General features: G+C 42.5%; 1 protein-coding gene across 3 annotated transcripts in view; it reads left to right on the top strand.

The window, feature by feature from the left end:
• LOC147026515 (uncharacterized) overlaps window positions 1-26,728 on the top strand; it is a 335,422-nt gene that overhangs the window by 213,830 nt on the left and 94,864 nt on the right. The window contains exon 4 of one of the 3 annotated variants that reach the window (XM_085881977.1): window positions 15,277-15,394. The exons of the other annotated variants lie outside the window; for them this stretch is intronic. Coding sequence (XP_085738103.1) covers window positions 15,277-15,348 — 72 coding nt within the window. The 3' untranslated portion in view covers window positions 15,349-15,394. Of the gene's footprint in view, window positions 1-15,276; window positions 15,395-26,728 lie in introns of those variants that run through there. 3 annotated transcript variants of the gene reach the window in all.

Here is a 26,728-nt window from a genome sequence, read left to right on the forward strand (position 1 = left end):
TCCGTGGGAGTACCTCCTGTGCAGCTTCCCTTCGTAGGGCAGCTCACCGGATGACGGGATTGGGGCAAAGCCTTCGGGACCCCCAATCTTTGATAGGAGGGAAACCACGGGGTAACATCCCTGGGTCAGATTGCAGGAGAGTGTGTCGGAGTGGTGCTGAAGTGTCGTCCACCAGACGGCCGTCTCCTTGGGTTAACCTGAGGCGGTTCCTTCGGGTGGGTGCCTGGAATGTCCTATCCCTAAGAGAGGATGATCACCTGTCTCTGTTATCATCTGAGCTCAAGCGTTTGGACATCGGGATTGCAGCTCTCTCTGAGGTTCGGAGACCGGATTGCGGCGAGATAATGGTGGGTGGTTACACCTACTATTGGTCTGGTCGCTCTGATGGTTACCATACCCAAGGAGTTGCTGTAGCTGTGTCCAATAAGCTGACCCCAATGATAATTGAGGTAACACCGGTCAACGAGCGTATTATGAGATTAAGGATTCGTCACTCCTTAGGTGTCATTTCCCTGGTCTCTGTTTATGCTCCGACTGAGGCGAGTGATCTCACCGTGAAGGATGTATTCTACGCCACACTCGAGTCTGTGGTTGATCAGTGCCCCAGACGAGATACACTTCTAGTCTTGGGGGATTTCAATGCATCGACTGGAACTGATAGGGACGGTTATGAGGTGTGTGTTGGTCCCCATGGGTCAGGAACTATGAACCAGAATGGCACTAAGTTCCTTGACTTTGCAAGAAGTCATGGACTTAGGGTGGCTGATTCATGGTTTCAGCGCCCACAAGCTCATCGCTGGACTTGGTATTCCAACGCTGGCGGTGTGGCAAAGGAGATTGACCATGTCCTCATTGACGGTCGTTGGAGGATGATCCAGAACTGCAGGGTCTACCGGAGTGCTCAGTTCCTCAATACTGACCACAGGCTTGTTGTAGCAACTCTAAAGCTGCACCTTAAATCCTAGAGAATGGTACCATCCCAGCCGAGGCTGGATGTTGCCAAGCTCCGGGATGAGAGAGTAGCTGAGGAGTTTGCGAACAGGCTGAGTGGACACTTGGGGGGTCTGGGTGCTTTGGGGGGTCCTGAAGAGTTGTGGAGCGCCTTCAAGACCACCGTCCTTGATGTTGCCGGTGGATGCCTTGGAGCTCACTGCAGGGCAAAGAAGAATTTTGTCTCTCAAGGGACAGTGGATACCATTGACCAGAGTCGCAGGGCCAGGCTGAATGGCAGAGCTGAGCTGTTCAGGGAGCTGAGGCGTAAAACTGTACATGCACTGAGGGTGGACAAGGAGGCCTATGTGCGAGGAATCTGTGAGGGGGTAGAGCATCACCTGTGGACAGGTGATTCTCGTCCCGCTTACAGGGGAATTCACGCATTACGTTCATCCAAGCCCATCCCTCGGAGCACTACAGTTCGAGCAGAGAGTGGTAGGCTCTTGACAGAGGAGTCTGAAGTGAAGGCCCGCTGGGCCGGTTACTTTGAGCGGTTGTACCAGGCTGATCCCCCAACTGTCGAGTTGGACGTCAAGGGTGTTACAATCCCTGTTGCTGACCCTCAAATCAACTGTGGTCCACCTACGCTTGTGGAAACACGGGCTGCGGTGAACCAGTTGAAACGGGGCAAAGCTCCAGGGATCTGTGGCATCCATGCCGAACTTCTCAAGGCTGGTGGAAATGCTGCACTCGTGTCGTTGCATGCAGTTTTGTGCTCTGCCTGGAACACAGGCATCATCCCAACTGACTGGAAGAGGGGCCTTGTTGTCCCTCTCTGGAAAGGGAAGGGTGATCGCCAAGACTGCAACAACTACCGAGGGGTGACGCTGCTCTCAGGGCCGGGCAAGGTCTTTGCTCGGATAATTCTCGATAGGGTTCGCCACCATCTGCTTGAGCACCAGCGTGCAGAGCAGTCAGGCTTTACACCAAAGAGGTCAACGATTGACCGTATCCTTGCACTTCGTGTCCTCACCGAACGCAGACGAGAGTTTCGGCAGGGGCTACTTGCAGCCTATGTTGATCTCTGTAAAGCGTTCGATTCAGTGAATCGGGATGTCCTCTGGAGGATTCTTGGTCTTCGTGGGGTGCCACCAAAACTGATCGATCTGATGTGTGAACTCTACTCTGGTACTGAGAGTGCTGTGAAGTGTGGTGGTACCATCTCTGACTTATTTCCAGTTGTTACTGGAGTTCGTCAGGGATGTGTACTTGCCCCCACACTTTTCAGTACTTGTATGGACTGGATTCTAGGGAGGATGTCGGAGAGATCAAGTTGCGGTGCGTCATTTGGGAATGTCAAGATCTCGGACCTTGACTTTGCAGATGATGCAGTCATCTTTGCGGAGACTTTAGACATCCTCTTGGGGGCCCTCGAGGTGCTGAATGAGGAGTCAGAGCCGTTGGGATTACGGGTTTCTTGGGTCAAAACTAAGATCCAGGCTTTCGGTGACATCTTGGATGCTGCTGTCCTGTCTGTGTCTGTTTGTGGTGAGGATGTTGAGGTCGTGGAGAGATTCACTTACCTTGGCAGTGATATTCATGTCTCTGCTGGCTGCGAGTCAGAGGTCAATAGACGTCTGGGTCGGGCCTGGGGAGTCATGGATTCACTGGATCATGGGGTGTGGCGCTGCCGGTACCTGTGCGGGAGGACGAAAGTCCGAGTCTTCAGGTCCTTGGTACTTCCAGTCTTGCTCTATGGGTGCGAGACTTGGACTCTGACCAAGGATCTGAGACGGAGACTTAATTCCTTTGGTACCAGGTCTCTTCCGAGAATCCTTGGCTATCGCTGGTCGGATTTTGTGTCCAACGAGCGGTTGCTGAGAGAGACTCGGATGAGATTTGTTACCTGCATAGTCCGTGAGCGTCAGTTGCGGCTGTATGGACATGTGGCTCGTTTTCCTGACTCTGATCCTGCTCACCAGATTCTCTCAGCGAGGGAGTCTCATGAGTGGAGGAGGCCAGTGGGTCGACCACGTGCCTCATGGTTGCAACAGGTTGACCATCATCTCAAGGAGATGGGGATGGGCCTGGCATCTGCCTGGGGGATGGCCAGACGGAGGCCCCTGGAGTACCGACGGAAAGTGGACGCAGCGACGTGCTGTTCTGGCACATGCTCCCATACCTGACCTGACAACATTTGTGAACACGCGAAGACAAGTACATCATAAACCTACACAGTACTCATTTTACAGGGTGTCAATGCTGCAGAAGCAATTTATTGGCAACAGTTACACTGAGTGGGTTGCCATTGCCTTCCCATCATTGTTTGTCAGTGCTCTATCTACTTTTGAATGCTGAGTGTGAAGCAAGGAAGCAGTAAGGAATATGTACAATAAGAAATTTCACATGCATAAAACATGATAAATAGTCCATATAAAATGCATTACAATATGCATAATATTGCCTTCAAAGAAGAAAGAGAGAAAGGGAGAGAGGGAGAGAGAGAGAGAAGGGGGGAGACAGAGAGCGGGGGACTGAGAGATGGAGAGACTGAGATGCGGAGCGAGACACACACGTGCAGAGACAGAGACAGAGAGAGAGAGAGAGAGAGAGAGAGAGAGAGAGAGAGAGAGAGAGAGAGAGAGAGAGAGAGAGAGAGAGAGAGAGAGAGACAGAGAGAGACAGAGAGAGATAGAGAGAGACACACACACAGACAGAGATAGAGAGAGCGAGAGGCACACACACACACACACACACACACACACACACACACACACACACACACACACACACACAGACAGAGATAGAGAGAGACACACATAGACAGACAGACAGAGATAGAGAGAGAGACACACACATAGACAGACAGACAGACAGAGATAGAGAGAGACACACATAGACAGACAGACAGAGATAGAGAGAGAGACACACACATAGACAGACAGACAGACAGAGAGAGAGAGGCACACACACACATGCAGAGACAGACAGAGACACACACACAGATAGAGATAGAGAGAGAGGCACACACACACACATACACACACACATGTACACACACAAACAGAGACAGAGAGAGATATAGAGAGACAGAGAGGGAGAGACAGAAGGGGGTTAGACAGAGAGCGAGGAACTGAGAGAGGGAGAGAGAGAGGCACACACACACACACAGACTCACACACACACACGCACACACACAGAGACAGAGGGAGATAGAGAGACAGAGAGGGAGAGAAGGGGGTTAGAAAGAGACGAGGGACTGAGAGAGGGAGAGACTGAGATGCGGAGAGAGACACACACGCGGAGACACAAAGAGAGCGAGAGAGAGAGAGAGACCCACAGACAGAGATAGAGAGAGGCACACACACATACAGACACGCACACACAGAGACAGAGACAGAGGGAGAAAGAGACAGAGAGGGAGAGAGAGAGAGAAGGGGGGAGACAGAGAGTGAGGGAATGAAAGAGGGAGAGACTGAGACGTGGTGAGAGACACACACAGAGAGAGAGATAGACACAGACAGAGAGAGACACACATACAGAAACAGAGAGAGACAGACAGACAGACAAACACATTTGATACAACGTTATAAGTCTAAGACACACCAACACTGCAAATCACAAAATATTCATCAGGGCATATCACAATATGTGAAAAAGTAAAATGTGTCAGCATTATTTTTAATCGGTATTTCAACATCACTTTGCAACCACCTAATTTTGAACAAGAAACAAGTTGTTGGGTGTGAGTGCATTGAGTGTATGTCTGACATGAGTGCAGCAAATGTGCATGAGTATCCTTAAGTGTTCTTCTCTGAGACTTTCCTGTGATTGGAAACACACATCTCCACCAAAGGACTGTAGTAAAAAGATTATATATATATATATATATATATATATATATATATATATATATATATATATATATATATATATATATATATATATATATATATATATATGTATAAACATCACAAACAGAGGGAAGCATGCTCACCTTCATATTTGCATGGTTTTCACAAGTAAAACAACTTCCATAAGTGCAAAGATAGGTCTGTTTATTATAAAATACAAACATTGCTGCCATCTTTTTCTCTGGAAAACTCTCCATATATTTTTTTTGCTGATAACTCCACCCTCTGCCGTAACATCCCTCATCCTTCACATTGGCAGGCAGCAGTCTCTTCCCTCTTTGCAGACCTTCATAGTACCAGGAACAGGTCCAGCACTTATAATATGTCTTTCAATCATGACAAATCTCCCATCCTCACTCTGTCTCTTCAAAAGGACCTTGGTGAACGCTCCCATAAACATACTTCCTTAACAAACCTCTTAAAGAAGTTCAGTCTTGCAAACATATTCATCTCGCTTGGGCAAGCCACATGTCATAGTTGGTCTCCAAAATCAGCGACCGACTCATCATCATTTGGCCTGACATCTTTCCTTGACAAATCCGAACATATAACAATATGCCTTCATCTGCAGATCAATGTAGTACTCCTCTCCTCTTTGGACTGGTGCCTCTTCCTCACACCTTTCACATCTTGAGGTGGTGGATACCAAGGCCCTCAAAAGCATTAGAATCTCCTGTGGTGAAGCTGACTATCTGGGCTTGTTACACCCTCATCCCAGACAAGTTGGTAGCCTCCCTGTCTTCTACCACCTCCTTTCTTCTCTTGCACTCTCTATCCTTTCCATGCCTTGCATATATATATATATATATATATATATATATATATATATATATATATATATATATATATATATATATATATATATATATTCTGATTGCAGATGTCCTAATAGGTATCAATAAATTAAATTGCCGAGATATGCAGTCTTCCATAAGTGTTTTTTTCAATTGATGTTCTTTTGCTTTGCCCTTTTTCTTTGGAAAATACAATTGTTAATCCATTTTTTTTTAAACTCAAATATAAAAGGAACTATAATGCACTCAATGGAGATGCTGACACTCGCTGTTGTTTCCCCAGTGCAATACCACGAAAATGGCTGCTGCATGGCCCTGTATTCATCCAGTACTAGTTTTTGTTGTATATTTTTCTTGAGAGTTCAAAGTTTAACTCATCCCAGATTTACAGTCTGAATCTCCGTGCCAAATTTGGCGACTCCAGCTGATTTCGTTGTCCAGTTCTTCTTCCGACAAACAGACAACCTGAAAGATGGTATGACCACAATACCCATGTCCCCAGCCTCTGGTCACAGTGCGGGTCATTAGCCAACTCATTTTTTGGGAGAGAATGTGCATTTATTTCATACTTTTCGTAATGAAATGCATTTAATTACTTTTTGATTTTTATGGCTCACTGACTCAACTTTTTTATTTATCCAACAACCTTTTGAAGACTTGGAGCTCAGATGCTTTGGCCATGACTATTCTCTGCCATGACCTTTTATGATAACCGCTTCTGTCATGTATGCACAGTGCTGCTGAAAGACAGCATTTCGTACCCATCGCAATAATTGAATGATCAGGTGGATTATGAAAATGCCTTCACCTTTTAAAAAATTTTCAGGATCTTAAGACAAGTGATTTTTTAAGCACAATAATGATGCACTTCAATATAAACGATATTTTGCATACAACACTTCTAATAATCATTAGTAAGTACTCATGCTATGGTTACAAAACACATTTTCCTTCCATAAAGTCAATCAAAATTTCACAAGTGAAGCACAAAGACCTGTGGTTAAGAAACTACAATGTGTAAGATGAAGTATTACTTTCCATCACTTTGTGACATTTTTAATGTTTTTGTAGTTGTTGCTATTTTACAGCATTAAAATGCAATATGCGGTTAAGGCCCAGTCACACCTTGACGTTTAAGCTAGCTTATGTCGATTTTTGAAAAATTTGTCTAAAACGCTGGCACACGTCGAATACGTTATGGGTAAGTTTTGGAAACATTGAGAGCACGCTGAAAAACACTGCCATATGTCGTACTACGCTGGATTTCATCGTTGTACTTTGCGGTTGTCCTCAAATTTTAGCATGCTTGAAATTTTACGACTTATGCCAGCGTATGACTCACAAGCTCCGTTACGCTGGCCATACGTTGTAGGCACGTTATGCGATCGTTGACACACGTCGACACACGTTACTTGTAAGTTAATCATAAGTCGAAACACGTCGCGGTAATGTTTAGCGTACACGAAACTTATTTCTAACCTATGAGTAACGTGTTGTAGGCACGTTACGCGATGGTTGACACACGTCCACACACGTTACTTGTAAGTTACTCATAAGTCGAAACACGTCAAGGTAATAGTTCACGTCAGTGTTCCAGATTCCCTGATTTTTGGTTTTTTTCCTTCGGTATGACGGTCATGTTGACACTTCGCTTTCTAGTGCGGTTATGATTTAAATCGTTGAGTGGCAGCCTATTAATTATATTATATTATAACCGCACTAGAAATCGAAGTGTCAACATCACCGTCATACCGAAGAAAAAAAAAACCAGGGAGTCTGGAACACTGACGCTCACCATAACCTCAACGTGTTTCGACATATGAGTAACTTACAAGTAACTTTTGTCGACATGTGCCAATGATCGCATATCGTGCGTTCAACTTATTCCCATCGCATGCGGAACGTGGGAGACATATGGCAAGTATGTCGTAAAATTTTTACCACGTTTAAAATTTCAAGACATACTCCACTTACTACGATGTATGATAGCGTACTTTAGCATTCAATTCACATATACCAAACTTACCCATACTGTATTCGACGTGCGCCAGCGTTTTAGATGCATTTTTCAGAGGTCGGCATACGCTGGCAAGATCGCCAAGGTGTGACTGCGATGTTGACACTTCCATTTCTCCGGCGGTTATGATTTGAATCATTGTGCGGCAGCTTTTTAATAGGCTACGCCACGTGATCGTCGGCGATACGTGCAGTGCGCTATGCATAAGTTAGACTGTCGTTGGGCATAGGTTGTGAACGCCGACAACAGGCTAAGCATTCATTGGTATAAGTTATCTATAAGACAACGAAACGTTCTGTGTCCGTTACTAATATGTTATGCATACGACCAACACGTTATGAATACGTCCGAATCTTTAAAAAAAAAACATCAAAAGTTCAGCGTAAGCCAGCATTTTATACACATTTTGATACGTTGCCATTGCTGGCTAAAACGTCAAGGTGTGACTGGGCCTTTACATCATTAACAACTCGAAGGGCACTTGGTAGAGCACATACCTCCGCCACATAATGCCTGATCCACGACAACATATCGGGCCCAAAACATTTTTGAAATATCATGCTATACAGTACTATATAGTTTTTGGCCTTCCCTCTCAATGGTGAAGAATCACTTTAAAAATTAAATAATTATCGTATCCAGATCTGGATTTGGACCTTCATCAAAATTGAATAATTTCCTCCTTGCGACACACCCAATGCGCCCACGAAGTTTCATCCGAATCCGTCTACAACTTTTTGAGATATTGTGCTTATATCATTTATGGCCCTATCTCTCAATGGTGAAGAATCACATCAAAAATTCTAGTAGCCGTATCTGGATCTGGATATTCACAAAAATCTAATCAGTTTGTCATTGTAACAAACCCACCCTGTCCACAAAATTTAATCCGGATATGTCTCTAACTTTTTGAGATATCCTGTAAACAAGCAACAAACAGACAAACAAGAAGACTTCGTGCAAAGCACGATACTTGCAAAATCCATAAAACAAATTTGACCTCAAAAGTAATTGGTGGTTGAATTGAATGACCAAATATGCAACTCCCCTTCAAATTTCAAGTGAATCACATGAAAATTGACAATTTTATAAATTCAGCCCATGTTGTCCTTTTTGCCTATGTTGACCTCAAAAATAATTGGTGGTTGAATCCCATGACCTGATCTGCAAATCCTCTTCAAATTTCAAGTCAATTGCATGAAAATTGAGGATTTTAGAAATACCACCTTAGTTGTTGACCTTTTGGTCCATGTTGACCTCAAAAATAATTGGCTAGTAGAATTCAGAAACCTGAAATATAAATCCTCTTCAAATTTCACGTCAATTGCATGAAAATTGAGGATTTTAGAAATACCACCTTAGTTGTTGACCTTTTGATCCATGTTGACCTCAAAAAATAATTGGCTAGTAGAATTCAGAAACCTGAAATATAAATCCTCTTCAAGTTTCAAGTCAATTGGATGAAAATTGAGGATTTAAAAAGTACAACCTTAGTTGTTGACCTTGTGACTATGTTGACCTTTTGGTCTATGTTGACCTCAAAAATAATTGACTGGTTGAATTTAGTGATCTGAAATATAAATCCTCTTTAAATTCAAGTCAATCAGATAAAAATTGAGGATTTTAGAAATACCACCTAAGTTTGACCTTTGGTCGATGTTGACGTTTTCAACCTTTGACCTCAAAAACAACATGCTTCTTCCTTATGACAAACTCTCCCATGTGGTTAAGTGAATATCGGTTTCATATTGTGACCTGTAGGTGATAAACAGACAGACAAACAGACAGAATGCCTGGTGTTGGCTTAATGGTTAGTGTGGTGGGCTTGGGATCCTAGGATCCTGAGTTGAAATCCCACTTGGATGTTGAATTAATACCAGGTGAGGTTGAGTCTGCCTGTCATCCTTCCGTGGTCGGCAAAATAAGTTCCATCTTCCTGGTATCCTGTGTCAGAGTGGCGACCTGTCCAGGATTGTGATCATTAGCCAAGGAGACTGCTTCGGCAGCACCAACGCTCTGCACAGTGTGGTCCCAATGGATGGATGGATGGATGGAAACAGACAGAATAACAAAATCGACTGACTAATATACTTGAAAAATCTTCGACTTTGCAAGTAACAAACAGAAAAACAGACAGAAAGGGGTAAAAACATAACCTCCTTCACCTTCAGTGGTGGAGGTAATGAGACATCCATATTTGCTTAAAGACAATAATGATCTCTTTCTTGATTGGAATAAACTTCAATTTTCTGTTAACTTTTAGAAAGTCGACAATTTTCCAGCATCATCTCATTATTCACAGAGATTAATCACATCTGACTTTCTATAATACAGACCTGATGCATGTTTCAAACTCCTCGAATGTTTTTAAAACGAACCATTCTGTTGCACAAGTTGTTCTCAAGACCTGCACTACAAGTTTGGAGATTAAAAAAAAAAATCCATGTTTTATTTCAAATCGCAATATAACACCAATGCGTTGTATAGGGAAGCTTTTACTTACTAGATGGGCACTCTGTAGAGCGTATACCTCTGCCCGATAATGTCTGATCCACGAGAACATATCTGGCCCAATACATTTTTGAGATATCGTGCTAAATATCGTTTTTGGCCCTGTCTCTCAATGGTGAAGAATCACTTAAATAATCTCGCAGTCGGATCCGGATATTCACCAAAATCTAATCAGTTCGTCCTTGTCACACACCAAACCTGTCCACAAAACTTCACCTGGATCCGTCCACAACTTTTTGAGATATCCTGTAAACAAACCGACAAACAAACATACAAACAAACAAGCAAACAAACGAACAGACAAAAAGGTGTGAAAACATAACCTCTTTCACCTTCGGTGACGGTCGTAAAAATACATTGCCAGTTTATAAAATTATAGATTTGCATAAATGAAGGGCGCAAAAAATTCCTATATATTTTAGGACCCAAAACAATGAATGCTGTCATATGTGGCAAAATAAATCCAGAAAATCATAGGCAAGCTATTGTGTGTAATTTAGTGGCATTTTTATAAGATTGCAGCCCAAAGTGCCTTGTATTTTTGAATCGCCCACCTCCATTATCATGCCTTGACTGAGAGAGGTCATGCCAACAAACCTGTCAGCATTTCCAGCACAAATCATAGCCTTTCCTCATCGTTCACATAACCCATGTCTCTTCCTGCAGGCCAGGTCTGATCCTGCACGTTTTGAATTTCATCCTTTGCAGGAGATGACAAATAACTGACATGCAGTCAGGAAGTTTCCTCCCACTTTCCCGATCCCCATTATTCGCCTTCAATATGTGGAAGCAATGGGGATTGTAAAAATGCATCTCTCCAACAGAATGGTGAACGACATTTTCATCTGCATCGTTTTCGACAGATGGTAAAAAGATAATTTCCAATATGACTGCAAATCTCAGTGCTTCCTTTGTTGTCTAAAATATGGTCCAGTTATACAATGGGTTTGTTTCTGTAGTTATCCAGCTGTCGAACCATTGGGAGAAACTCTGAAAATGCAATGCCTTCAATTCACAGATTACCTTTTTCATTCATGGAAAATTAAGCTGATTTCAAACAAGCACTATGTCTCCAAAACCTGTTTAGGTGCCTGTCAAGGTCATTGTTTCATGGAGAATGGTTGGGACACATTTTCAGATTTGCCCTTGAGACATGCATGTATTTCATTGCGTTTTTTTTTTTGTCATTGATATTGATTCCCGTTCTACTCTGTGGGTCTACGAGATGGTAAAGGTGAGAGTGAACTTAGATTTGTATGTATGTGTGGATGTATGGATGAATGCATATGTGCGACTCAGACGAAAAGGAAACTTCAACAGATTTATCCAAAGACAATTATATGTTTCCAAACTCTTATGAGATTCAGGAATGGTTGCTTATAAAATTATTATTTGCCTCCTTACTTAGGTTAGTAAAGGAAAACTGCATGAATGCAAATTGTAAACCGGAAAATTCATTGGACATTCACATATGTATTTGTGTTCCACATAGTGATTACTACCACAACTAGAAGGGAACTCGGTAGAGCACATACCTCCGCCACATAATGCCTGGTCCACGAGAACATATCAGGCCCAATACATTTTTGAACTAGAACAGGCACTCATAGAGCGCATACCTTCGCCGCCACTACTTTTTTTGTTCTTGGTATGAGTGTGGGGAACTGGTTTCATATGAATGGTATTATGACACAAACCACATATCTATAATGTCATGACCCCCCCCCCGACTTCCGGGGGCTACGGACTAAACAACAATCAACTCGCATCATTTTGGCGAGTCTTCACTCGCAAGCTCGGTGAATACAACGTTTCAACAAGAGAAGGTAATCTCGTTTGATGCTGGTTTCATGCAAATCGAATAAGAATTGACTGAGTTATGCTGAAAACCGCATATTTTTCAAGGGCGTGACCCCCCCCCCGACATTTTACCCCAACCGGTGACATGTGTTATGGCGTCATTGTGTCACAAGATTGGGCATTAAATTCTGAACATTTTAGTGTTGGGTTAATGTAAAGCGGACAAGAATTGACCGCGTTATGACAAAAACCGCATATTTTTCAAGGTCGTGACCCCCCTGACCGGTAACAAGAGTATTGACGCTGGGGTTTAAAGAATTTTATTTTATTTTAAACAAGTTTAAAATATTGACGTTGAATTCTGAACATTTTGGCGTTAGTTGCATGCAAATTGAATAAAAATTGACCGTGTTATCGTAAAAATACGATTTTGACCTTTTCGTGACCTTGACCTTTGACCCGAACGATCCCAAAATCTAATCGAATGCTTCCTGGCTAATAACCAATCATCCCACCAAATTTCATGCAATTTGGTTTAGTACTTTTTGAGTTATACGAATCACAAGATTACAAATAAATAAATAAATAAATACACGCCGACCAAAACATAACCTTTCGCAGAATGCGAAGGTAAATATCATGTTATACAGTACTATATCGTTTTTGCCCCTATCTCTCAATGGTGAGAAATCACTTTAAAAATTAAATAATATCGTATCTAGATCCGTATCCGAATCTTCACCAAAATCTAATCAGTTCGTCTTTGTCACACACCGAAACTGTCCACAAAATTTCATCCGGATCCTTCCAAAACTTTTTGAGATATCCTGCACACAAACAAACAAACAAACAGACAGACAGGGATGAAAGCATAACCTCCTTCACCTTCGGTGGCAGAGGTAATAAGAAGAAGCCAATAATTCAGTATTAAAATGTAATATAAATAATAATGATAATAATAACTATTTAAAATATTGTTTGTTCCTCTTTGAGCTGAAGCTTTATATAAGTATAATATCAACAACGATTGAAGTTCTTTCCACACTGTTCCTTTTGCTTATATATGTGATAATGTCTGATGCAATATTAATAGCAAATGAATATATTGTGAAAATGACCCTGGGATACTCATTAAAAGTCACATGATATCGTAATTTCACTCTGAGCACTTTGCTCAGCCTTAATGGCACATCTGCAGTATTGACCAGGACAGGAGAACAGCCATGATAACTGCTGTTTTCTAATTACTATGATATGCACTTTTTATATTTTAACATGGCCACCGTGAAAGCAGAAATTTACATCAAAATTAATTTCATGCTTCTAGGGCTTGCTCATCAAACACACCATTACCTCCTGGCCATTCAAAAAAAACTCCTCCGTGACATTATATTTGCATCGTGATGCTTTCTGGGCATCATCCTGTGCTCTGTCTTTTTCACCGCGAGAAGCACAGATTGCAGAGACATTAATTTTATGCTCCACAGAATGAAATTCTGGCAGTGGATAGTGTGAAATTAATGGTCGTTTTCAGAATCCTCTGGTTTTAGTGAAATTGTCCAAAGTTGAGTTTGATGTCTGTTGTTTTGACAAGGTCAGTTTTACCTTCTGTGCGAATCAGGACGGTATACTGGAGAGTTTCCAAAAATGCTTGTGAGTCACTTCCAAAAGGTGCAAGTCAAAGTATCACCACAAGACCAGTTGTTGGTGCATATTTACCCCTGGGACAAACTGCATTCTACCAACAATTGAGATTGTTGGTGTGTTGCAGAATAGTAACACGATGTGTAGGACTCAAACCAAAGAGGCTGTGAGTTTGCACCTGAGCTGAAAAACATGTCGTCATGTTCTTTGTCAACTGAATCATTCTCCTGTAGTGGCAATGAGTACAGCAAGTAGAGATACTACAATTATGAGAAATTTCTAAATGTTTTATTAACTTCATTGCAGTTAATAACTTACTTGAATTAAAAGTAAAAATCAGAAAAACCTCACTGATCGTATTAATTACTCGCAAATACAACCCATCGCTTTGCTGATCCACGAGAACATATCAGGCCCAATACATTTTTTGAAATATCATGTTATACAGTACAATATCGTTTTTGCCCCTATCTCTCAATGGTGAGGAATCACTTTATGACGTATTAAGGTGGGGGGGGGGGTGGAGAGTAAGAGCGAGAGGAGGGAGGGGAAGGAGAGGGTATGGAGGGTCAGGTCAGGCCAGGTATGGGAGCATGCACCAGAGCAGCGCGTCGCTGCATCCACTTTAGCCGGTACTCCAGGGGCCTCCATCTGGCCATCCCCCAGGCAGATTCCCGGCCCATCCCCATCTCCTTGAGATGCCGATAAACCTGCTGCAACCACGAGGCACGTGGTCGGCCCATTGGACTCTTCCACTCAATAGACTCCCTCGCTGAGAGAATCTGGTGAGCAGGATCAGCGTCAGGAAAACGAGCCAATGTCCATACAGCTGCAGCTGACGCTCACAGACGATGCAGGTAACAAATCTCATTTGAGTCTCTCTCAGCAACCGCTCGTTGGACACAAAGTCTGACCAGCGATAGCAAAGGATTCTCCGAAGAGACCTGGTACCAAAGGAATTAAGTCTCCATCTGAGATCCTTGGTCAGAGTCCAGTCTCGCATCCATAGAGACCAGGAATGGTGCTTTGTGTCACAGTTGGTCAGACTCTTCTTTAAGGTGTCTTTGTATGACTTGCACCGACCATGCTGTTGTCATCTGCTTCTGGTCAACTCCCTATAGAAGATCTGTTAGGGATGTAGTGGTCATCCATGTGAGAGACGTGGCCAGCACATCTCAATTGAGTCTTCTTGAGAGTGGCTTCCACACTGTTGATTACTACATGATCAAGGACTTGATTCTTAGTAATTTTGTCCAGCCATCATATTTTTATGATGGAGCAGAGATGCTTCTGTTGAAAGTGTTCAGGAGCTTTTACAGGGCATATGTCGCAGATCCAAGACTGTACAGCATACAGTAAGTTTGTGACAATGATGGATTGAAAGATTGTTATTTTAGTTAAAGTCTGATTCTATGCTGCTTCCATGCATGGTCATGGAGGTGGCTATATGCTACAATTGCATCTAAATGCAAGTGTGAATGAGTACACTGCTGTGGTAGATGTATTTGTCCACAGTCTTTATAACAGTATCATCAGTAGTGATGTCTGATGCATCATAGAGGTCGTCAGGTGCAGGTTGGTACATCACCTCAGTTTTAGTCACACTGATTTTGAGACCAAAGTTACTTGCAGCACTTGAAAACCTTTTGTCCATGTTCTGCAGATCGTCATTGTTGTCAGCTACCCACATGGAATCCTCATCATAGAAAAAGTTCTCCAGTTATTGCCTCAGTGAGTTTTGTGGAATTACTGAGCCTGGAGAATTGGAAGAGCTTTCCAATGTGGTACCCGATACCGGTTGCAAGGTCTCCGGTGGCTTCATCTCAGATTGCAGCAAATTATTGATTAAAGAGTGATATATTTTACGATATATTTTCCAGACTACCATAGTCTTTATCACATGAGTTATTTCCAACATTCAACTGAGTGGCAACCTTTAGTTCGCACCTTACATTGTCATGGAGGTATTTCGTTAGCGATCACAAATTTACAGTGTGCACCGATCAAAGCAACACAATTTGCTTCACCTCTTGTAAATAACCGACTTTGCGAGGCAGCTCCCCTAACTCATTGCCTCATCCTGTTCTTTACTCAGAATATATCTGTTACATAGAGTTACAAGGAAATTTAAGGTAGGAAGAAGCCATTTGGCCCGTAATTCCTGTGTAATTCTGTCCATATCCAAATTCCCCCCTGTCCTCACTGTTGAAGGATACCTATCTAACTCAAATTTAAATATACTAGTGCGAGCCCATAGGTGCGGGCCCGTAGGTGCGTGCCAGTATGTGCAGCTTCGTTCCTTCGCTTTCGTAAACGACGACTGGATTGGGGCATTTTTTCAATTAGATCGGACCAACCGTATCATAAATGGCCATGACTTGGGAAACACCTGGGAAACATACTCAGGTCCCCAGCGTCAATTGTGACGTCATATCAAACGAAGAAGAAGAAGAATTGTGATGACCCCTCTCTCTCCCCCCCCTCTCTCCCCTTGTCTCGCCCCTCCTCTCCTCTCTCCCCCTCTCTCCCCCTCTCTCACCCCTCTCCCCCTCCTCTCCCCCCTCTTGAATTGTGACGCCCCTCTCTCTCACCCCCTCTCTCCCTCCCCTCTCTCGCACCCCTCTCTTGCCCCCCCTCTCTCCCCCCATCTCACCCTCCTCTCTCCCCCTCTCTCTCCCCCCTCTCTCTCCCCCCTCCTCTCTCGCACCTCTCTCTGTAAATGTATTTACAAATGTCTACCAAGCACAACAATTAATTCAAACCTTGGGAAAAAACAGCTTTCAAACCCTTGGGAAACAACTGTTTCCCTTGGGAAAATTCAAACCTTGTGATTAATTAATAATTTGAACAATTAATTCAAACCGTGGGAAAAAAACATCTTTCTAACCCTTGGGAAACAGCTCTTTCCCTTGGGAAAATTCAAACCTTGGGATTAATTAATAATTTGAACAATTCATTCAAACCTTGGGAAAAAACTGTTTTCAAACCTTGGGAAACAGCTGAAACGGATGAAGAATGATATCAAACCTTGAAAAGGCACAGAGTCAGGTCCCCAGCGTCGATTGTGACGTCATACCAAACAAAGAAGAAGAAGAATTTTGACATCAATCGTGCAAAAGAAAAAAAAACATTAATTGTGACGTCATTCGTGACGTCATAGCACCATGTCCTGTCATTGGTTGACAGACGTTATTGGTCATTATTGGTTGACAGACAATACATAGGTCGTTATTGGTTGACAGACATTGGTCATTGTATCATATTATTATTTTTATTACTGCCAATTATTGTGCTATTATTATTATTAATATGCTGTTATCATTACTCTGAGATATCTTTGGGAAATAATGGCATGATAAGGTGGAACGACACTTCAGCTGCGATATATACACCTTTCAACACTGAAAAAAAGCAATGAAATGGCCGTAACTTCGGAACCGCTCGTCCGATTGACATCAAACCTTGAAAACGCACATCCGTGGGTCCCCGGCAATATTCCTGGCAAGTTTCAATCAGATCAGACCTGCGGTCGTCAAGAAACGGCAGTCGCAGACAGACACACATACAGGCAGACAGACAGACAGACAGACAGATACACACACACACACAGATTGCTGGAATTATAGAAAGATATACTGTTTCTACTGCCACTTACTATTTTTTTTTAATGTGCAATGTCAAGGCTTATATAAGAGCAAACACACAGAACGTACAACAAGGGGAGCAGGAGACCCCTTCTGATGAAACTTCCAAAATGCAGAATCACTACTCACCTTTACTCCTCTTGTTCCTCTTTTTCCCACCTTTGGAACCAACTTCCACAATCTCTTCAATCTCATTCTTCCCTCCAAGTCTTCAACACAGCTGTTCTCCACCATCTCAGATCATCCCCCATTCAAAACCATGATCTTTTCAACCTATATTAACCCCCTCTCACCAAAAGCTCACCTCCTTCCAAATTTCCAATTTTTTCCTTGTTGACAGTTTGCTTCTGTATTCATCTTGTCCACCCCATGCTTCCTGCCCTACCCCTAATTACACCTCACAAATATGTGGCTGAGCAAACAGATGGGATCATGACTAAACAGGAAAGCAGGTGTGTGGTCGAGCATGTGGACAAGGTTTAATATTTAATCTTACTATAATTATTCATCAGCTGTCCGTCTGTTTGTTCCCAGGTACCGCAAAAACGGCTGAACCGATCGCAACCACTTTATGGGTGTGTAATCCTGGGACCCCTTGGAGTAAAATAGGCCTAAAAGTAATAACATGACCCCCTTGACGGCTCCCATAGGGAGCGGGTGCTTCTAGTAAATATAATAACATGACCCCCTTGACGGCTCCCATAGGGAGTGGGTGCTTCTAGTATTTTATTAACTAGAAGCCCCCCGCTCCCTACGGGAGCCGTCAAGGGGGTCATGTTATTATATTTATGCCTATTTTGTTCCAAGGGGTCCCAGCATTACACACCCATAAAGTGGTTGCGATCGGTTCAGCCGTTTTTGCGGTAGCTGGGAACAGACAGACAGACGGTGAATTATCGTAAGATGAATGAATGAATGTGGATAATATAATGTGAACTGAGAATAATACTTGGTGTTTGTTTATGCAAGCCAAATAAAATTGCAAAGGTGTTCTTCATCATTGAAAGACAGATAAAAGTGAATGGATTGCTGGTGATCAGGCCACTGCTTCCCGCTTGCCTTGGCTGTGGAGCCAAAATGGCTGATTATAGGTGGGGGAAGAGGGATGGATGACTCAAAACTGCATGTGTAGTTGAAATTTCTGGAACACTGATCAGATGGATAGCCTATAGCAAGGGTCAGCAACTTACGGCACATGTGCCATGAGTGGCACACACAATAAAAGTCGAATTAACGGCGAATAAACAAAGTTTAAAAAAAATCCAACTAAAAACTATGCTTGACTGCTTTGTCAATCTGTAAAATAAAATAAAAACAAGAGCTTTCATTGTTTAGCATAATTTAGAGCCTTTTTTAAGAAAGAGAACTCTCCCAGTGACGTAATTGTGGAACCATTCGATGGAGAGCTCAACATCCTCCCCAATACAAATTACACAATAAGACGAATAATGGGGACTGCATGTGCATTACATTTAGCAGGTCCAGCCAATCTTGATTCGCACGAAATCTCTCGATAAGTGCCACTGATCACTTTTTTTGGGGGGCCAAAACGGCAGTTCCTAAAAATGCAAAGTTCGATGTTCACTCATTTCATCCCTATTGGATAGACGAATCCAGATTTGTTCAACATAAAGGCCGTGATGTTTGTACTCTATGTTGTGAGGGTGTTCTTTGCTGCATATCAAGTATCCAACGACATTTTCAGACAAACACGAGAAACACTTCAAGGATCAGGCGGACAAGGCTGAGTCGATCAAATGGGCCATAGCGAGGTATGGAAACCAAAGCATTGTCTTTACTAATGTCTGTGTCAGTAAAAATCCCACAATATGTTGCAAAACATGGAAAGCCATTTACAGATGGGCATATATAAAAGAAGAGGCTATTCTAAGTTGTTCAGATGTTTTGTTCAATGGTTTGCCCAATAAAGACACAATCACAACCAGAATTAAAGACGTACCTGTGTCTGCCAGATCAAGGGAAAGATGCAAAAGCGAAATGGCAGAAAAGGTTAACAAACAACATACGGTGGTGTTTAAAGAGGCAATGGTATTTAATGTCATGCTTGATGAGAGTGTGGATATAAATGATGCACCACAGTCAGCAGTTGTTGTGAAATACCGTGACTCAGACGAAGTTTGAGAAGAGTGATGCTGCCGAAACCCATGCCTGGCACAACAACAGGGGAAAATATACCGAAGACGTTTGTTAATCATTTTGAGGAAAGAGGAATTGACATCATAAAAATATTTCCTGTGACAACAGACGATGCCCCCGCTTTGATCAGAAAACAGAAGGGATTTGTAAAGATCATTGAGGATCAAAATGGCCACCCGACAGTAAGTTTTCATTTTATTATTCATCAAGAAAACCTTTGCACCAAGTGGTGAAGTCATTCTGAACTTAATAATGTCATGACTACAGTGATGAAGATAGTGAAACTTCTTGATGCTCGATCTCCCTTGATGCACAGGTAATTTCAAGCTCTGACTCAGGCGATGTACAGTGCGTACAAGGACATTCCGCTTCACAGCAATGTCTGTTGGTGAAGCTGTGGGAAGGTTTTGGCATGCTTTGTGGACTGTCTTGATGCAATCAAGATCTTTTTGTCATAAAAAGGTCAAAACTACCCTAAACTGGTTGACGACAAATTGGTTGCACAACTGATGTTTCCAACTGACATCATCATGCATCTAAACAAACTCAACCACCATCTGCAGGGTGCAAGCCAAACTGTTGTGGGTCTTTTTGAAACATTGAAGGCATTTCTTGCCAATCTTGCCATTAAAAAAAAGACATTCACACCTCCAATTCCACTATTTCCAACATCTTGAAGAGCTATCGATACATCGTACCATCAGTGTTGCCGAGAATGAAATGTACACCCCAGAACTCGCATCAGAATTTTCTGTCAGAGTTGAAGATTTCCAACATTTTGGCTTGATGTTGTCCTTTATAATTAATCCAGACAACTTTGATACCAGCGACATGGATTTGCCAGTTTTTCATTGGATGGGTGTTGAGGATGGGATCATGACTAAATGCATTCAATGGTATCAATACAAAGTGTTGAGGATTTCAAAATGCAGCTCAGCTCATTGAGTTACAATGCTTAAGCTTATGAGCCTCAAAGTTTCGGGATCTGCGGTGCACACTTGAGGTTCCCGAGAGAGATCACAGGGTCTCTCTCCTTACCTGTTGGAAGTCCCTGCCTGTGAAATTTGACTGCTTGAAGAAGGTGGAATTTTCAGTACTCTCAGCATTTGGATATGGATACAGTAAGTCCTCGCTTCACATTGCAGTTATGTTCTTGACAAGTGTCACTTTAACTAAATTGACTTTCCATCCATCCATCAGGACCATACTCTGTACAGAGCATCGATGCTGCCGAAGCAGTCTCCTGGGCTATTGGGCACAATCCTGGATGGGTCGCCCCTCTAACTCAGGATACTCGAATGACTCAAGCATCCCAGAAAACTGGTCCTCACTTTGCCGGCCTCAGAAGGATGACAGGCTGAGTCAACCCCACTTGGTATTAATTCAATGGCCGAGCGGGATTTGAACTCAGGATCCCAAGCCTGCTACCCTAACCATTAAGCCAACACCAGGCAGATAAATGACTTTAAGTGACTCCAATTTCCCCATAATAATTAATGTAAATAGGTTCCAGGGAAAAAAAAAATTATTGTCAGACAAAAGACATTGTTTACACATAGAGTATAAGTTTTAAAGAATATTAAACAAACAAATATTATCTCCAGTTGCTTTGTTATCATCATCTCTTGTTGCTTCAGATCTTCATTGGTTAGCTCTTCTCTGGTTGATTGCAGAAGTTGTGTAATGTTGGCTTCTTCCACCTCATCAAAACCCACTTTATTGGCCAAGCCGAGGATAACTTTCTTCATAGCGGGAACAACATCTTTAAATCCTTTCAAGTGATTGACACATTCATGCCACAACTTCCTCGACACACCATTCATGCACCCTGAGTAAATTCAGCCCATGACCCACTGATGTTATCAATTCACAGTCCGGTGTATATAAGGCCTATACTGCATGGACGATGAGTGGGATCATTCACCATAATTTACGGTATTGATTACACACTGATATTTCCGGTGTGTTTTTTTCACTGCAGCTTTATTAAAACGAGGGAAACCATTATTCTGGTACTAAATTAGAGGTAAAACGACTTCATTATGTACCAGTGAACGACTTGAAATGAGTAAGTTGTTGAATAGATCAGCGACGTAATAACGAAACGATGTTAAGCGAGGACATACTGTACCTCTGTGAACAGATACTTTCACATATGAAGTCAGTTCTCTGTCCCTCCTGGAGTCGGATAACAACTGAACACTCAGAGACGAGTGTGCTGCTTAAAGTGTCAAACTAAGAACCAAAGATTGGAAAACTCAGCAAGGGAAAGCAACGGTAAAGATCATACTAAATGGTAAGATCTGCCTGTAAATTTATTTATTAATGAACCTGCTAAAATGTAACTTGAGCTATTATTGATTTTCCGAACCCTGGCTTCGAGGATACCGATCTTCTGAAAGGTTGCTGACCCCTGGGCCTAGAGGTACGCACACTGACCTCTGTTTGAATCTCATCCCAGCTATAAATTGTCATCTTTGTGTTTCGTGTGTAAGGTGATACAGAAATGTGTACACCGTCCCTTGGATGGACATTAAACAGCATGTCCCATCTGCTAGAATTAGTTGAACATAAACGATCGAACAGTGTCCTTCAAGAAGAATTGGCGAGTTAACACCCACATCCTGGCCCAGATTACAAATTGCTGCTCTCACCTGCAAGGGCATTGCATCAGTGGTGCAGCCATGCTCCCAGCCAGCAATGATGCAAACACACGGTCACATGCTGTATATGAAAATATATAATATATTATATATATATATATATATATATATATATATATATATATATATATATGTATAATATAATATAATATATATATATATATATATATATATATATATATATATATATATATATATATCATTTGGAGCCTGGTGTTGGCGCAGTGGTTAGGGCAGCGGCTTGGGATCCAAAAGGTCCTGAGTTCAAGCCCCGTTGGACCACTGAATTAATACACCAGGGGGTTGACTCAGCCTCTCATCCTTCCGAGGTCGGCAAAATGAGTACCAGTGTACTGGGCCGGTGTATACCCTGGTTAAAATAGGTGTACCATATCCCTGTGTCGTAAGAGGCAACCAGGGTTGCGTCAGGAAGGGCATCCGGCGTAAAACATGTGCCAAATCACTATGCGGATCATACAGATGATCTGCTGTGGCGACCCCTAACAGGAGCAGCCGAAAGAAGAAGAAGATATATCATTTGGGGAGCAATTAAGAATCCTGTTTTTTTTAAATAAAATATGTTGAATGGTCCATTGCTGCTTTATTTTCTGTGACGTTTCTTGAACATAGGGAAGCTATGCTGCCATTATCATAATGCCTCCTGATACAGTCAATCTGGAAGCACATGCTGGAACAATCTTATACGCTGCAACCAAATGTATTTTAAGACCATCATGGGATGTTGTATGAAATGGGGGAAGAAGATGGTTAATATGTTTGATTCTTGAATCGGTTCCATTGCATTTTCATCTTGTTTTTCTGGAGTCAATTGTGTTTCAGAATTTCTGAAATGATTTTTTTTCACATTTTAGTTCTTGAATAAATTGTATTTCATTCTTGTCGTGGTTTTTGAGTCAATGTGTTTCATTTTAATTGTAAATTGATTGAGTGGGTTATTTCATTTCAATCTAGCCATTCATATATGTCATCTTCGAAGTGATTGAATGTCATCATTTTTGTTCTTGAATGCAGAAATCTAGACTCATGGAGGAGCGAAACAACAGAGGGCAGTGTAATTACAGACTGACAGAGGCTCAAAGGGGAACAGGGAGACAGAGGCATCACACCTGAGTGGAAAAGTGGCGGTGAGGATAGAAGTGGATGGGGGGAGGGAGTGAGGATTGGGATAAGTGTGGGGTTCAAACCATAATTTGGTGAAGGGCATCGACGAGAGTAAAATATAGTAGTGGTGGGTATTTATACTGGAAAAGTAAAATTGTATATTTGTTTGTTTGTTTATATATGTGTCGGTTTGTTTTAATATGCTTCAAAAACTAAAACCTACTGTACTGAACCAAATCCAAACAAATTTTGCTTGTTGCTGAAGGGTACCCCTTGCACAGTTTCTGTCTGTGTAGCATATCTGGGGGAGGTAGTTCAGGGTGAGGGGAAGACTCCAATTCTCCATGTAAATATATATCGTACAGCAGCACCGAGTAGTATGCCTGGTGTTGTCTTCGTGGATGGGGGTCTGGGTTTGGGATCTTTGGGTCCTGAGTTCAAATCCTGCTTGGCTGTTGAATTAATACCAGGTGGGGTTGACTCAGCCTGTCATCCTTCTGAGGTCGGCAAAATTAGTACCAGCTTGCTGGTATCCTGTGTTGGAGTGGTGACTCATCCAGGATTGTGCCCAATAACCAAGGAGACTGCTTTGGCAGCACCAACACTCTGCACAGAGTATGGTCCCAATGGATGGATGGATGGACCCATTGGTACCCAGTTTTACAAATCATCGTCAACTTGTATGAAGACAGTTTCAACAACTTGATAATATGCATTATGGTGATGTTGAAATCCGAGTGAGAATAATCTTAAATTTAACAATGGTTAATTTCACTCATTTGATACAGAGGTTGAAACAAAATAATCCACTGTGGAGCTGTGCGGTGAAGAGGAAGTGATTTTTTGCTCACATCATCTACAGATATAAGCAGCAAGTAGCCTGGTATTCGCTCAGTGGTTAGGGTGGTGGCTTGGGATCCTAGGGTCCTGAGTTCAAGCCCCGTCGGCCGCTGAATTAATACACCAGGGGGTTGACTCAGCCTGTCATCTTTCCGAGGTCGGCGAAATGAGTACCAGCTCCAGTGTGTGTACTGGTAGAGGGGCACTGCATCAGCGACACAGTCGCGCTTCAAGAAATGATAGCTTCCCCGGCAGCTAAGCTGCATACGACCACCACCAGCAGCAAATGTGGTTGACGAAGTTGATATTGGTTATATAAATTTCAATAGCAATGCCAATGCCAGATAGATGCCGATAATCATGTGTTAGTAATTTAAACAGCACATATGCAGATAAGTAATGTTAACTAATCATTCTGACTGTTTATTGTCACTAATCATTCTGACATGGAAAACTCAAAAATAAAGTTTAAACAACTGATATGCATTTCCGGTGATGTTGAAATCTGAGTGAGAATAATTCGAAATTTTCAAAAAGTTTAATCTCACTCATTATAATTGGACATTAAAACCAAAGCAAACAAAGAGGTTTAAGGTGAATTGGAAATTATTTTTTTCTTGCACCACATATAAGCAGCAAGGTTGGCTGATGAAGGTGGGTGGTAGGATGGCCTTGAGGTATGCACACTCACCTCAAATTTGTTTAGCCTGGGTTTGAATCTCAGCCCAGTTATAAACTGTCACCTCGGGCTTTCACAGGTAGGGTGTATACAATCATTAAACTGGGAATCCCACCTGCTGGCATTAGTTGGTGGATGTTAAAGATCTTGTGGTGTCCTTCATGAAGAATAGGCGAGCTATCGCCGGCACCTTGGCCAAATTCCAAATTTTCTGCCTGAACCTTAGTCGAACATAAGGCCTGTCCAGCTGACTTCAAAACAGATGGAAGATGACCTCAGGCAAATGATAGGGTGAATCGAGCAGAATGTTTGTGTTGTACATAGTGGTTCTACAATTTGAGATGTGGCTGTTTGTGCGCTTCTTTATATTCCTATGCACTCCTGAACTGCAAAATGGAATGAGTCCAAAACTGATGGTTGTACTTTTGGTGTACACAGGGAGGTTTTAGGCAGTTAATAAAATTAATAGTCCCAGGGATTCACAGAAAGGAAGGTGTGAATAGAGGATGGGTGGAGTGAGGCCAGAAGTAGGACAACGGAAAATTGAGAATTCCCCAAACTCCCTGCAGACCTTGGAAATCGGGCTGCTAATATGGAGAGTTTTGAACATTATCGCTCCAGTGGCACAAGAAGCGAAGACGTTTCACCAGGCCAGAGTCTGAGGCATACTCCATGATACTTTGACTGAAGACATGGTACTCTGAAATGAACTCTGAATAGTTCAGAATGGACATAGCGTTGTCAACAATATCCTGGCCATGACCAGCCTTCGAGGTCAGGTTAATGGAAGGAATTATCAGAATATTGATCAAAGTATGTTAACATATCAGAATAGGGCTCAGGGCTCAGGAAGCATGTGGGGTGGAAATGACTCAATTTTTACACCTAATGGGAAGGATGATAAGGGGGTTAAAGGTCATGGGGACAGGGACCGTGCGAAAAGGGAAATTAATAGGTTTTGGGGCAGCAAGCGTTAATCTGCCACGCGGGTTTTTGAAGTCATAGTATCACCTGGTCGAAGGTTGTCAGACGCAGAAACAAACTAGAAGGGTACTCGGGAGAGCGCATACCTCCGCCATGTAATACCTGATCCACGATGACACATCAGGCCCAATACATTTTTGAAATATCATGCTGTCCAGTACGATATCGTTTTTGGCCCGATATCTCAATGGTGAAGAATCACTTTTATAATTAAATAATTCTTGTATTCAGATCCGGATCCAGATCTTCAACAAAATCGAATCAATACGTCCATGCAACACTCCCAACATGTCCACCAAGTTTAGTCCAAATCCGTCCACAACTTTTTGAGATATCGTGCCATATAAAACCCGAGTGGCACATATATATATATATATATATATATATATATATATATATATATATATATATATATATATATATATATATATATATATATATATATATATATATATATATATATATTGTTGCGGATTCCGCGCCCGCCGGCGTGCGAACGGCCACGTAACTCGAATCGCGGCACGTCGCCCACCGGACGGACAATCCAGTCGTGACCCTCTCGGACTAACGCCGGGAACCAGTCACGGGTGGACCTTTTGGTCTCACCGCGATCGAGCCAATCAGCCCCCGCGTGGGATAGGGTTGCTCGCCAAATTCGACCTACCTAAGTACCCACGCGGAGGGTAGACCGGGCGATCGCACCTCGCCGCAGGTCGACTTCGGACACGGGCCACTTAAGCGACCCGTTCCGTACTATCAGAATAACCGAGCGGTGTTATCGTCGACCTCGACGGTTCGATTAATTATCGGGCGTACTCAGCCCACTACCAACCCTTTACGTGAAGCAAGATGAGGGTTCAATGGGGGAAAAGACGAAGCGAAGCGGGAGAACAGTTCAACAATAAAGCACATTTATTCGCGGCACACGGGAAGCACACAAATACAATTCCACCAAAAGCACACAAAAAAAGAAAACAATTCCATTTACACAAAAAGCAAATGTAAAAGCGAAAACAATGCAGAGCT

The sequence above is a fragment of the Eptatretus burgeri genome, chromosome 5 (genome assembly GCF_056783735.1).
Source record: "Eptatretus burgeri isolate ZD-2024b chromosome 5, Ebu_testis_v1, whole genome shotgun sequence".
Lineage (NCBI taxonomy): Eukaryota > Metazoa > Chordata > Myxini > Myxiniformes > Myxinidae > Eptatretus > Eptatretus burgeri.